General features: G+C 38.6%; 1 protein-coding gene across 27 annotated transcripts in view; it reads right to left on the reverse strand.

Annotated features, from left to right (window-relative positions):
• SOX6 (SRY-box transcription factor 6) overlaps positions 1 to 14,635 on the reverse strand; it is a 492,935-nt gene that overhangs the window by 45,826 nt on the left and 432,474 nt on the right. For all 27 annotated transcript variants that reach the window (XM_087879414.1, XM_087879426.1, XM_060687705.2 and 24 more), the window contains 2 exons: positions 6,726 to 6,906; positions 3,275 to 3,465 (listed from right to left, as the gene is read on the reverse strand). In XM_087879414.1, coding sequence (XP_087735540.1) covers positions 3,275 to 3,465; positions 6,726 to 6,906 — 372 coding nt within the window. The remainder of the gene's footprint in view (positions 1 to 3,274; positions 3,466 to 6,725; positions 6,907 to 14,635) is intronic.

The raw sequence follows: 14,635 nt of genomic DNA on the forward strand, positions 1-14,635 counted from the left end.
GGTCTTGTATGTCTTCCATCTTCTAATTATTGCTCCCACAGCTGATTTCTTCACACCAAGCTGCTTGCCTATTGCAGATTCAGTCTTCCCAGCCTGGTGCAGGTCTACAATTTTGTTTCTGGTGTCCTTTGACAGCTCTTTGGTCTTCACCATAGTGGAGTTTGGAGTGTGACTGTTTGAGGTTGTGGACAGGTGTCTTTTATACTGATAACAAGTTCAAACAGGTGCCATTAATACAGGTAATGAGTGGAGGACAGAGGAGCCTCTTAAAGAAGAAGTTACAGGTCTGTGAGAGCCAGAAATCTTGCTTCTTTGTAGGTGACCAAATACTTATTTTCCACCATAATTTGCAAATAAATTCTTTCCAAATCAGACAATGTGATTGTCTGGATTTGTTTTCTCATTTTGTCTCTCATAGTTGAGGTCTACCTATGATGACAATTACAGGCCTCTCTCATCTTTTTAAGTGGGAGAACTTGCACAATTGGTGGCTGACTAAATACTTTTTTGCCCCACTGTATATATGTGCTTATTAGGGCTTTCGCTCCCCCCCCCCAAGCAGTGTTGTTCTATACAAAGATGGCTTATTGCCCCCACAATCCGGGTCCTCAATTTACCTACCTCGAAAGGATGGAAGGCTGGGTCAACCTTGAGCCTGGTGAGATTTGAACTCGCACTAATTGCAGGCAGCTAGTAGCTAGCACTTAACAGCACTTAATCTGCTGCACCACGGAGGCGTAGATTATTTTTCCTAAAGATTCTTCTAAAATGTAACTCTCTTGTATGAAATACCTATATCTGATATTAAAACACCATAAATATCCAAAATTCCCAATTAAACTGTGCACCAGGAATTTATTCAAAGACAGAAGACAGACTGCGCTTCAGCTAAAGCTTGTGCATGCATTCCTTGTTCTCTTCATCTGGGTCTTTTGAACTCTACATCAAGTGTGCAAGCTTCAGATAGAATCAAGATCACGTGGAGTGTTAATACCACTTTATAATGCCTTGATAAGGCCACGCTTGGAATACTGCATTCAGTTTTGGTCGCCACGATGTAAAAAAGATGTGGAGACTCTAGAAAGAGTGCAGAGAAGAGCAACAAAAACGATTAGGGGACTGGAGGCTAAAACATACGAAGAACGGTTGCAGGAACTGGGTATGTCTAGTAGTTTAATGAAAAGACGGACTAGGGGAGACATGTTAGCAGTGTTCTAATATCTCAGGGGCTGCCACAAAGAAGAGGGAGTCAAGCTATTCTCCAAAGCACCTGAGGGTAGGACAAGGAGCAATGGGTGGAAACCAGCTATTGGTGAAATGCAGCTGGTTCTATCCGGCTCGAGCAAACTGGTAGCGCCTGAGGCTGGAGACTACACCCACCCACCCGGACATCATCATGTCCCGTTTTTGATGCTCTATACATGCACAGAAGGTCTGCACATACGCAGAGGTGTTGCACGGAAGTGAAGTGCACACATGTGAAGTGCATGCACATGTGTGCACGCGCCCATTTGCGAACCGGTAGTGAAGGTAAGTGGATTTCACCACTGGTGGAAACTAATCAAGGAGAGAAGCAACTTAGAACTAAGGAGAAATTTCCTGACAGAACAATTAATCAGTGGAACAACTTGCCTCCAGAACTTGTGAATGCTCCAACAGTAGAAGTTTTTAAGAAGATGTTAGATAACCATTTGTTTGAAGTGGTGTAGGGTTTCCTGCCTAAGCAGGGGGTTGTACTAGAAAACCTCCAAGGTTTCCAACTCTGTTATTCTATTCCAGTTCTAAACAATTCAGTACATGCCCTAATTAATAAAAGAGTTGGCACATCTGAGGTGTAAATATTTACATCATCAATAGGGGATGGCAAAAATATAGGTTTTTCTATGACTCTTTCCTGCCACCTAGTGATTGTCTGGATTTTTGTAGGCCACACATCAGCCCTGGTTTTTCTGCAGCAAAAAGGTGCAGAAAATAATCAAGAGCCTGAAATATTTTCCTTTTGTTTCAGAAAAACTGAAGAAAAAGTAAGTGTTACTTTTTTTAAAATCTTCCAAAATAACAGATCATTTGACAAGACACTGTAGTAGTACTATGAGAAACTAAGCAAAGAAAACTCTACTGAGCTATTATGACTCTATTGAAAGGCCAGATAACCTATATGCCCTAGCAATATGCCATTAAATATCAATTAGAAGACAGGGTTGCAACTAGCAGGAAGAATTCTTTGTATATTCCTGCTGTGCTTATTGGGAGCATGTCACTGGAAAGGAGATACTAGACAAATGGAGCCCAGTATCCAATCAAGAAAGACAACTCTAATCCATATTGCTACTATTTGTACCATATATTTCTCTAACTTGGGAATTTAATATAAGAAGCCTACAGTTTTTTGGGACAGCACTCACAGAATATGACTGAGGGGAGATAGGGACAGGGCTCTTAATTATTCGTCCATCTTAATCATCTGCCATCCTTCAAATGAAACTTTGGCCAATTTGTGTTACATACATTGATTCTCATACAGTGCAGATTGAGAGGGTGGGGTGAATGACATTCCCTGTTTTTGCCACTGGAGCCCTGAATAAACTTTCCTCATGGAAAAATATTATTCTGGTCAATCCAGTTCTACTTTTTCTTTTTCCCCTGGACCCTCAAGGGCCTACATTACAATCATTGCAAAAAATGATACAATATTGTACAAAAAACTACAATATTGAAATTGCTTTCTGGAATTAAGTAGCTATTCACTAGGTAAACCTTGCAAATACCATATTTTTTGGAGTATAAGATGCACTTCCCCCCCAAAAGAGCTGAAAATTTGGGTGCGTCTTATACTCCAAATGTAGCTTTTTTGAAGCTTTTTTTAGCCCTAACGAGGCGCTAGTGAGTGAAGCGATCTGCGCTTCGCCTGCTTTTCTCACTGCTGCTCCCTCCGACAATCAGCTGTTCTTTAGAAGCTGTTTTTAGCCCTAACGAGATGCTAGCGAGTGAAGCAATCTTCCATGTTTCGCCTGCTTTTCTCATTGCTTCTCTCTCCAATGATTGATCAGCTGTGCTTTAGAAGCTGTTTTTTATCCCCAACCAGGCATGCCCGTGTGCTCAAAACCAGCGAACTAATGAGCTGAAGCTGACCAGACTAAGGGTGCTAGCCAGATGAATACCCGTAGGCAGATTTTTTTTTCTTATTTTCCTCCCCAAAAACTAAGGTGCGTCTTATACTCTGAAAAATACGGTAAATTTAGCAGCAACAAGGGTGGAAGAGCTATTGTGTTACCTTTTCAGTCCTACAGTTGTTTAGGCCCATACTATTCAGGGATGGAAGCTTTCCATCAATATGTGGTTGCTGCTGTTGCTGCTGCTGCTCCCGCTGAATTTGTTCTCTCATCTTCCGAGCCTCCTGAATTGCTTTCATTACAGTGTCCTGGTCCCCAAATAGGGCAGGTGAGTTAAGACTGGAAAGGATGTCTAGAAAAAAAGGGATTATTTTAAGAGTGCATTAAAATATCCTCTTTTCAAGAGATTTATATACAGACACACACACACACACACACACACACACACACACACACACACACATTGTAATTTCAGCTGCTGCACATATTAAAGCCTGTATCTTTAATATTAAAATGGATAGCAATTTTAGATTTGGGCAACAGCTGTAATTTTGTTTTCCATCCTGAGCGATGTTCAATCAGAGATAACCTCTCGTGAAGCAATTAACAAAAATTATTATTATATTAATGATTTAATCAAAACATTTGATGCCTTTTAAAGTGAGAATTTCAGCATATTTTTCAATCCTAGTGCAAAGGATCAAATTGCACCTACACATGTTTTTTGCTTTGTATTTGTAAATTTATTTTATTAACTGATGTTCATGAAAAACTCATATTATGTTTTCTTACAAAGGTTAATATTTCCAAGTACTAACTGATATAACTGATTGCTGTTTCATTTATTTTTCCATTATGAAGCTGACAAGTTAGACCCAAAACGTTCATGTTAACTACATTCAGACATGAACCTTATAGAACATAAAAGAATTAAGTCCAGTTCAATTTTTACCACAATGGTCAGTAATTGGAGATGGGAGAGAAAAGACGATAAAGCTTTTATCTTTTAATATTTTTTTATCATAGAAAGCACCTAATGAAGCAACTTTTGAAATGGAGAATGAGGTACAACTACGATGCAAACTTTCTACGATGCTCTTTTAAATCTAATGTGTATTTTGAATAATATTGGATTGTTGTAACCACGAAATGTCATTTCATAGTATACTGTATCATTGTGGATTATCACTACAATATAAACTCAAAGGTGCAAATAAATTGAAATAATATATTTTAATTCCAGTTCTGATCAGAAGCAAGTGTGTATGACTATTAAATAAATACTTATTACTTCCACTGTTGGATTTAATTGTATAAAAGATTACTTGTCTATGTTTCAATCAAAGCATAAGAATAATTTAGTGTGGAATATTTAAACTACATGCTTTTGCCCAATTTAGGTAGGTTTCTTGAGACTTTAGATTGATCAGGATAACATCTGATGTAATTACAATATATCTGGATTATAGCAGTGTACTTTTTGGATGACTACTTTATAGAGTGCTTAGAAATTATTCTTTGCATGAGACAACAAAAGCAAGCACCAAAGTTGATTAAAACTTTACATTCCAGTTTTTGCATACCCATTGAAATATTAATAATTAATAATGGGCCAACAAATCAGTATCATTTCTGAGCAAGCACATAGGTTTCTCTAGGATGAATTGGCTCCAACCTGATCCTTCAGATCTTCCAATAGTGTATCCATCACTGTCCACCTTATTGATGATCTTCTCTTTCTTTCCACTTTTCTTAGCATCAGAGCCATCTCTAGAGAGCTCTCTAGACCAGGGGTCCCCAACCCCTGGGCCATGGACCACTACTGGGCCATGGCCTATTTGGAGCCACATGCATGCACAGCTCAATTTACCCAAGTTGAGCTGCACACATGCATGTGTCCACCAGCACATTGCAAGTGGAGCTGCGCACACATGCACGTGCCAGCCTATTGCTCATGTGGCCCAGTTCCCCTTTCCCCCCCACAGCTCGACCACCAAGCTGTAAAGTTTGGGGACTGCCGCTCTATAGGTCTTCACATAATAGGTCTGAAGTAGGATAATTTGAGAGTGGTCATTTGTGCCGTAAGTGAAACTCTGGAGATTTGTTCATTGATTCTTTTTTGTTTGTTTGTTTTTGCTTTCTTGGCTATCCATAGTATTCTCAGGAGTTTTCCCCAACACCAACATTCAAAACTGTCAATACTCTTTCAGACCCACTTCTTCAAAGTCCAATGTTCACTTCCATTGAGTGTCCTAGGGAATATCATTGCCTGCACTATTCTGATCTTTGTAGATATAGGCGTAAGAGGGCATCTGAATATTTTTCCCATAGCCATTATGCTGCTATTCTGCATATAGTCTGCAGTGTATCTAACAGTTGTTCCTTTACTGTTTTACATTGTTAATTCTAAATTTGGTTGTTGTGCCTATTGTCATTAGTTTGATCATCTTTATATTTAATTTTAGTTCCAATTTTTCACTGCTCACCTTGATTTATTTTTTTAGAGTAGAGAGTTTACACTTTCAGTAGTATCTTTATTATTTACTTGACCTGATCTTGTTTGTCTACCAAGATTGGAACTGGTTAGCATTTGGACTGGGAAAATATTCTAAAAGAAGTCAGTCACAAACCAATCTCCACAGAGTTGTTCCATGACATTTTTACTTTTAATGCTACTTATTAGATTTTTATCTGTTTTATATCGGCTGACTTATTTATTACTGTGTGCTGCCCAAAGCCTCCTTTGGGCAGATGGGCACATAAATTTAAATAGTAAATAGATAAAATATCTGTGCCAATAAATTGATATTTTAAGCTCATATGTGACAATGCAAGCTACACCTCTTGGCCCTTCCGTAGAGAATCTGTATGTGTCTAAAAAAATTTGCCTTTGAATTAAGGAACTATTTGGAAAGCCAATGCTGCCAACGTCTCAGGGAACAAGTAGCTACCCCATGAACCCAGGAAAAGATGGAGCTTTAAGGAGGACCCGATAGATTTAATAGGACCCCTTTAAAGATGGCCATGCCCAATCTGAAACACATTTTCAGCCTCAGATGTGAAGGGGCTGTAATGACTATTTATTATATTTAATATAGCCGCCCCAGTAGTAGGGTTCAAATCCCGTCACTACTGGTTCGCTCGTGAATGCACGCGTGTGACGCTTCTGCGCATGTGCAGAAGCTTCTGTGCATGCACAGAGACATCCGGGCGGGTAGGCAGAGCCTCCTGCCACCACTGTTACCGGTTTCCCGATCTGGGGGAAATCGGTAGCAACCCACCACTGAGCCACCCGTTCCAGTGGTCTGGCTGAGCATGACTCAAAAAAATTATGTTTTTTTTTTAAATTTACCTTTAATTTACCCTTTAAGGTATATTGAAAGGACTACTTTCCCTCATAGATTCCCATGTAAATCTATTGAGATAAAATAAAAATCAAAGGCCTAATAAAAATGACAAAGTTTCCATGCAATAAGTGTCAAACACCTTGTAAATGTTAAGAAACCTCGAATATACTTTTGCAAAAAAAATTATACAAAAATAGGCCCATAGAAGACCAAAGACTCCTCATCCCTATTTGAAATGACCCATATTTGTTCCTTTTTTGAGTACCTAGAGAAGATCCTCTTCCCAGAGTCGCGCCAATAGGACTGGGGATTCCACTTTTATTGCCCACATTCACAGGGCTGGTTTTACACGTAGGGAAGAGGCTCTGCGTTGGCGACGTCGGGGATTTGACAGGTTCTGCTGTCTTGGGTCTAGCAGAGAGATTCAGTGGCTGTGCAGCATCATCCTAGAAGAGTTTAATGTAAATAATTATTAGAAGAAGACAAATGAAGCACATTATCACTTAGGAAGCCACAGCTATTTTACACCTTCCAGACAATGCTGCATTTTCCTGCAATAATAACAAAAGAAGCTAATTATCTACACTCCTTGAAGATTCAATGAAAGGGAAACCTCATTAATTCTTCTGTGCTGTGCCTCTGTTTACATTAACTATGTGGCTAGAGCGTTCTTTTTGACAAATTAAAATCTGAATTAGCTTGCATTACTGTTTAATTTCCTAATGTGTTTTCTGAGATCTAAATTAACCCAGGGCATTCACAAAGAATGATTTTTTTTTTTAAATCTAACCAGCAATGTTGCAGTGTTTTAACTGTGTCTGCTGAAAACTTCTTAAACTACAATATGGCGTGTATGTTATTAATATGCACATGAATGAGGGGCAGTGTTAGGGTAAAAAAATTAAAAGAAGAGCATTGGATGACTTAATTGTTTTAGTTTTATTTCCATAAACTGCAGCTATGATTCTCTTCCCACTCTGTTTTATGAAAGATTTTTCAAATTAAGACTTTTCTAGATGTGATGGGTGGCACATAAATCTAATAAATAAATATAATTTCAATAGAATGTTATTTTCTTCATTTCTTTCAAAAAGTCTAGCAGGATAGCAATGTGCTTAATATTGTTGTAATAGCATATTTACTGGCACGAACCCAAACCAATGATGAAATGTTTGTATCTTTAGTCTACCAACAGCAGAAGACACAGAACATCACAGTAAAGGTCTGTCTATGTGGTCATTCAGAGTTGACAATGATTTGATGATATATAACAACAAAAAAAGAAACAAGAAGGGATGAACAGTTCGGTTTAATAGTTCTTCAGTGCTGCTTATTTAAACTTCCTTGATCAGTTGCTTTTAATCCTGAATGTTTGCACGAACTTTAATGTATTAGGTCAAAAGCAGGGAAGAGAGTCCAGAAGAGGTTCAACATGCTACTGTACTAAAACCTGAAGCAAAGCTAGGTCGTGTTTATGTGTTTACTGTGATTTATTAGTGGTCTGCTTTGTATTTATTTTTTATTTTATTGTTTTAAAATTATTTTAATTGATATATGCCACCTTAATTATAATGTATGAGTGGAGTGTTTTTATAATCTGTCTGTCCGCCTGTATCTGTCCATGAAAAAGAAAACATGCCATATTCCCAAAATTCACATTAATATTTCTGAAGTTTCACTTAAAATTTGCATTATTTTTGTATCATATACTGTACTCTAGTGTATAAGTAGATATATGATTGCCATTAAATAGATTTTACAAGGTATGCATATACACATACCTTATACACGGAAAAATAAAACAATCTTAATTTCATATTGACTTATTCAGATTCATGATTTTCAAATTATGACAGAAAGTTGCTCAGTTTCTGTAACCTCTGGGTAAGAGTTTTTGAACTGGATGCTATCAATAGGCCAATGACCCTCCATTTTTCTAATCTTCTTATCTTCTAATCCAGGAAAGTAATCGGTACAATATTGTCCAACCTCAGTAATGAGCCAGGTGGCAGAAAAGCAAACTGAAAATAAACCCAGAAAGATTGAGGGTGCGTTGATTAAAAAAAATATATTGATCTTTGAGTTGAGATAAAGTTTGCTCAGGGTAGCTTTGTTTTTCCCCAGAAAGAACAGCTTTGCAGCTTATGAATGTTCCCAAACTGTCCTTGAATTTATAAATGGTGGTTGTGTCAAGGAACTCTTTTCCAGCTGTGACTCTTCTTGAGTTAGCCATAATTAATATTAATTACCTATACTTTGGGTGTCAACCACCTTCATCATTGCAAAGTACTGTATGTGGGAGCATTCTTGAAAAGCACCCAGAAATTGTCATTGATGCAAAATGTGACAGCCAGTCTAGAACAACTATAAGAATGATATCAATCCTATATGGAAAGACATAATTAACTCACAGTTGCCCACCGGACCACACAAAATATTGGTCCTGACTTTCAACACTAAGTCTTGACTATGTGTCAGCCTTTTGAAGTATGCAAGTTCAGGAAAGAGATATCAGGAATGTTACTTTATTGCCATAGAATAAAATAACAATCTTGAAAATCTGAGAGAGATTCTCTCTTTCCCCTCTTATACTAAAGGGTATCGAAGCTGGCCAACCTTAAGTTTTTTCTTCCCTTCCCTTCTAACTATCCTGGCTAAACTGATGTTTACATAAAGGTTACTGAATTCCTTTTTAAGGCCACCTCAGTATTCTTTTATGTATAGGATCACATATTATAAGAAACCTTCCTGGTCTCTTCGATGAACCAGGTATGTCCACTGCTAGAATTACAGTATATCTATCTGGTATGCTTAAAAGTTTCTTTTCCTGTGTGATTCCCAGATGAAGAATGTACTCCCTAAGGCAGTGGTCCCCAACCTTTTTATCGCCGCGGCCCGCTGAGCGCGCGCAGGGGTGGGGGCACGGCCCAGGAGCTTTTGCGCACGGCCCATTGCGCACGGCCCAGGAGCCTTTGCGCTGCAGCGTTCATGTCCCCCGGCCGCTGCGCGGCCCGGTGCCAGGTACTCCGCGGCCCGGCACCGGTCCGCGGACCGGGGGTTGGGGACCACTGCCCTAAGGAAATGGATTTGGCCCTTAAAACCCCAATATTTTGGAGGTGCTAAAAGTACATGTCTTCTTCCAAGCTTTTAACCATTAGACTTAATTGTTCATTTATTTTATTTTACTGAACATTTAGGATTTTATCTTTATTTTGGTTTCATTGTCACTTACCTATAATTTATATTCTTGTTGCTTTTTAAAGGGCAGATTTAAATCCAATAAATAAATAATTAAGAAATGAGACAAAATTAGTTTGAAGAACATCTATCAAAAAATCTGTGCTACTACTTCTGGAAACGCAAGAATGGAAAGAACTTGTTCTTTTGATCTAGTGTTCCTCTTTACAATACTATCTTTTGCTGTTCTTCAGAGAGCTTGTACCCTCTACTGAACTTGTTAGCAATCAGCCAGGCGCAGCATTTTTGGGATAGCAGAATACTGAGTTTCTGTAATTAAAATGAAAAGAGCCTGGCAACCTGGCTCTTTCATTTAAAGTATGCCCAAAGCTGAGATATGCTGGATAGAAAGGTGCATCATCTATATTTTAGCAGGCAGAACTGAAGACTTCAAAGCTGAGAAATATATGAAAGAATACAATAATACTCTCCATTATCTTATCACTGGCATTCTTCTTGCTGTCAAAATTGCACACAGCACAGCTTACAGCAGGAAATTTATTGAATAGGGCAATTCAAAACTAAGCCATTTTTATAACACTGCACTTTCATGATAGCTTAGTTTTATTATTATATAGGAATTATACCCTTCAGTGTTTGTGGTAGTAAAATATATAGTATTTTATCAACCAGTCATATTGGATGAAAAATAATGTGGCAAAACTTTTATGCCAATGCCATCCTTATAACTGACACTGCGGGGAGACTGGCCCAGTTATTTCACCTAGTCAAATCAATTCCCATAAAGTATTCAGGCAGGAACATAGAACATGCTTACTAGATTTTGCTAATCATGCTCCACCCGAAATGTGTCAGTTGTATGCAAATATTTTCATCTCTTTTAAACAGTAGCTTTATAGGTATTATACCTTGCTTTTAATGTGGAGAAAAGTAAGGTTTTACACCTAGGCAGGAAAAACCAAAGGTACAAAATCTGGCTCAAAAGCAGTAACTGTGAGAGGGACATTGGAGTCCTAGTGGATGATCACTTAAATATGAGCCAGCAGTGTGCAGCAGCAGTCAAAAAGGCTAATACAATCTTTGGTTGTATAAACAGAGGCATTGAATCAAAAACATGTGAAGTATTAGTACTGCCTTATAAAGCCTTAGTAAGACCAGGTCTGGAATATTGCAACCAGTTTTGGTCACCACATTATGAAAAAGATGTTGAGACTTTGGAAAAAGTGCAGAGAAGAGCAACTAGGATGCTTAAAGGCCTGGAGACTAAAACATATGAAGAATGGTTGCAGGAACTGGGTATGGCTAGTCTAGAGGAAAAAAAGGACTAGGGGTGACATGATAGCAGTATCCCAGTATTTGAGGGGCTGCCATAAAGAAGAGGTGGTCAACTTATTTTCCAAAGTACCAGAAGGTAAGACAAGAAACAATGGATGGAAATTAATCAAGGAAAGAAGAAACCTGGAATTAAGGAGACACTTCCTAACAGTGAGAACAATTTATCAGTGGAACAGCTTGTCTTCAGAAGTTGGGAGTACTTCAACACTGGAAGTTTTTAAGAAGAGACTGGACAGCTAGTACTCTCAAATTGTATACGGTCTCCTGCTTGAGCAGGGGGTTGGACTAGAAGACCTCCAAAGTCCCTTCCAGTTCTATTCTGATTGAATTGAAAATACAGGCTATCTTGCCTCATGAAACAATACTTTGTTTTACTATTTGAAATAGAAATACTCCTCTTATGTTTGTAGTTATGTATGTTGGCACAGAGCTAAGGGCATTCATTTATACACATAAATTCCTAATATACAGGACTGATTTGAAACATTTTGTTTCCTGACAATATAAGGGAAGTGGCTTTGACTTCTCCTTTGAGATATCTAGGGCAGCTTGTGTATCACAAATAGTTTAATTCTCTAAGACCAGACCTTTACTGCTTACTTTTCGGCTTACTCTTTGTTCATTCTCACTCAAATCAGACAGCACATTTCACATGAACAATGAAGACATATACAAAACTAAATGATAACATTTCAGAATTCAATACAGGTACATAGCTATTTCAGAGACAGGTCTCATACAGTACAAGCAATATCTTTTGTCCAACAAATAGACTCACTATGTAGCTTGTTTGTCAGGCTCTAAATGGGTCTTTGGGAAGATCAACCAAATCAGACTTTCAAATAAGTCTGCCCTCAGAAATAAGCAAGGGTCTAACTCCCTCCATGTCTATGCAGAATTAAACAAGGGAATTACTTGAACAAATCTATTCTCTGCATATCTATTCAGAATGGGTCTTGCCCAGTTTACTGCAGCTAAACATAAATAAGATTGTAGTCACCTTATAGAAGATTAAACAATAACCTTTCCACGCAAATAATACAAGAATAATTTTTTTTACACAAGCACACACACATACCCTTACAAAACCAACAATGTAAGCACTTTTTTTCAATATATGTAAAATGAGGATGAATTAGTATTTGCAGAGTGCAACAAGAATATACCTGTTCAAATGCAAATTGGGTTTAATGAAACTAATTTCCAGGTAAAAATAGTAGGATTATAGCCCTCTTCAACAAAACTAAATACTGTAATGTACAGTAGAACTGATGGTTTTTATAATTTTTCAGCAGTTTCTGAAAACAGCCTAAAGCTTTTCTCCTACCTGCCCCACTTCTGACCACTGGCGTATAATATACAGTGTAAGCAAAATATCATAACAGAAAACATAACTTATGCCTCAGGCTGCATCTACCAGACCTTTTCCAAAATCACTCACTTAAACCTATTCACAAATCTCTCTATTTTTCTTATGTCATTTATCAAGCAAATAGTAAAAACCTATGATGCTGATGCAAAGGAAATGGACAACTCAAACCTGAAGATTGGGGGTAATCAGCTAATTGTATTAATATCAAAAAATATTATGCTTCCAAATTCTCCATCGTGAGCATGAGCATGTCCAGAAGAATCCCCCTAGATGCGAATAATAAAAGAAGTACAGGAGGCAGAACAAAGTTAAAAGTTCAAATATAGTATATTTAGACTTCAGTAAGTCATTTGACAAAGTAGACCAAAACAGACCACAGCCTACTTCTTGATAAGATACGACAATGTGGGATAGACAGTACCACCACCAGATGGCTGACCAACTGCACCCAGTGAACCTCAACCTCATCTATATAAAGGGAGGTATGCAGTGGGGTAGTTCAAGATTCTGTCTTGGTCTCAGTGCTCTTCAACATCTTCATAAATGATCTAGATGAGAGGATAGAAGGAGAATTCATCCAAATTGCAAACAACAAGCTGGGGCTAGCACTTTGGAAGACAGACTCAAAATTCAGAAGGATCTTGACAGACTTGAACACTGGGTCCTTGAAGAAGATGCAAATCAGTGGTGAGAAAAGTAAGGTCCTGGACTTAGGCAGGAAAATCAAATGGATAGGTACAGAATATACTTCCCTGGATAATGTTCACTTCCCTGGAGGAAGCGGTAGACTGCTAAGATATCGAATGGGATATAGTGCACCTCCAACAAAAATCCAACATCATGGGCAAAACGTGTAGAAGATTCTTAGTGCTAGTCAAGATGGTACTTTACAATCACTTTCCACAGTGCACGAAAGATTCAATAAAAGTTTAGGACGTGGTTTGATAAGTAAGAAAAAATCAAAAAAGAAAGGACTTCGTAATGACACAATGGCACTACCCACATTACAACATTTGCAACAGAGGTGGCCCGTCAAAATGACTGGGATGTATCATTGCTTGCCATCAAGGATATGTAACTTGTACTACTTGGAATTATCAGAAATCTTCAATGTGAATCCATAAACTGAAACCAAAAGACATAAGCAAAAATAAATCTCTTGGTATATATGCAACAGCAGTAGACATTACTTCTTGTGGAAACTTTGCGGTAATTGGACTTTCAACAGGGCAGGTGGATAAATACAATATGCAGTCTGGTATTCACAGAGGACATTATGGTGAAGAAAAATCTCATGAAGGCTACATAAGAGGTGTAGCAGTGGATGGACTCAACCAATTTACAATCACAATAGGAAGTGAAGGATTGATCAAATTCTGGAAATTCAAGACCACAACATTTGTTCATTCTATTGATCTCTCCACGTCTCCAAATAAAATGTTGCTTCCCAGAAATAGTATCATTCTGGGAATAGCTATGGATGATTTTGGCATCAAAGTTCTGGATATAGAAACAAAAAAACAAGAATAGGTAGCACCTGCCTTAACAGTAGTATGTGAGAGATATCTAGGTGTCCTAATCGATCACCAATGTGCTGCAGCTGCCAAAAAAGCCAATGTAGTCCTAAACTGCATCAACAGAGGAATAGCATCAAGTTCACAAGAAGTGATGGTACCACTGTATACTGCACTAGTAAGGCATCACTTGGAATACACACCATGATACAAAAAAGATACTGAGAATCTAGACAGTGTTCAGGCAAAAGCAACGAAGATGATAAAGAGTATAGAGGCTAAATCATATAATGAATGATTGAGAGATTGGACAGCCATGTGTTGAGAATGATATAGGGCTGTGATGGCGAACCTGTGGCACACGTAGCCATATTGGAGGGCATGTGAGCTCAGATCTGGAGCGCATGTGCGCGTGGACCAGCTGATTTTTGGGCCTTCTGGGCCCATTGGAAGTAGGGAAACAGGCTTTTCCTGCTTCTGGAAAGCCTGGGGTGTTGGTGGGGAAGGCCCGTTCTTTTCTATCTCCCCAGCCTCCAGAGCCTTTCTAGGAGCATGGGGAGGGCAAAAACAGCCTTCCCCCCCCAAAGGCTCTCTGGAGGCAGGAAATGGCCTGTTTGCCAACTTCCTAGAAAGGCTCTGGAGCTTGGGGAGAGAGAAAAATGGGCCATCACATGCCAGGAGTGGGGGGAAGGGGTGGATCACACACGCATGCTTAGGGGTGGGGCGCATATGCAACTTCCCGCCCTCCTGGCACAA

Source organism: Pantherophis guttatus, chromosome 1 (genome assembly GCF_059756535.1).
Source record: "Pantherophis guttatus breed Tessera chromosome 1, ASM5975653v1, whole genome shotgun sequence".
Taxonomy (NCBI): domain Eukaryota; kingdom Metazoa; phylum Chordata; class Lepidosauria; order Squamata; family Colubridae; genus Pantherophis; species Pantherophis guttatus.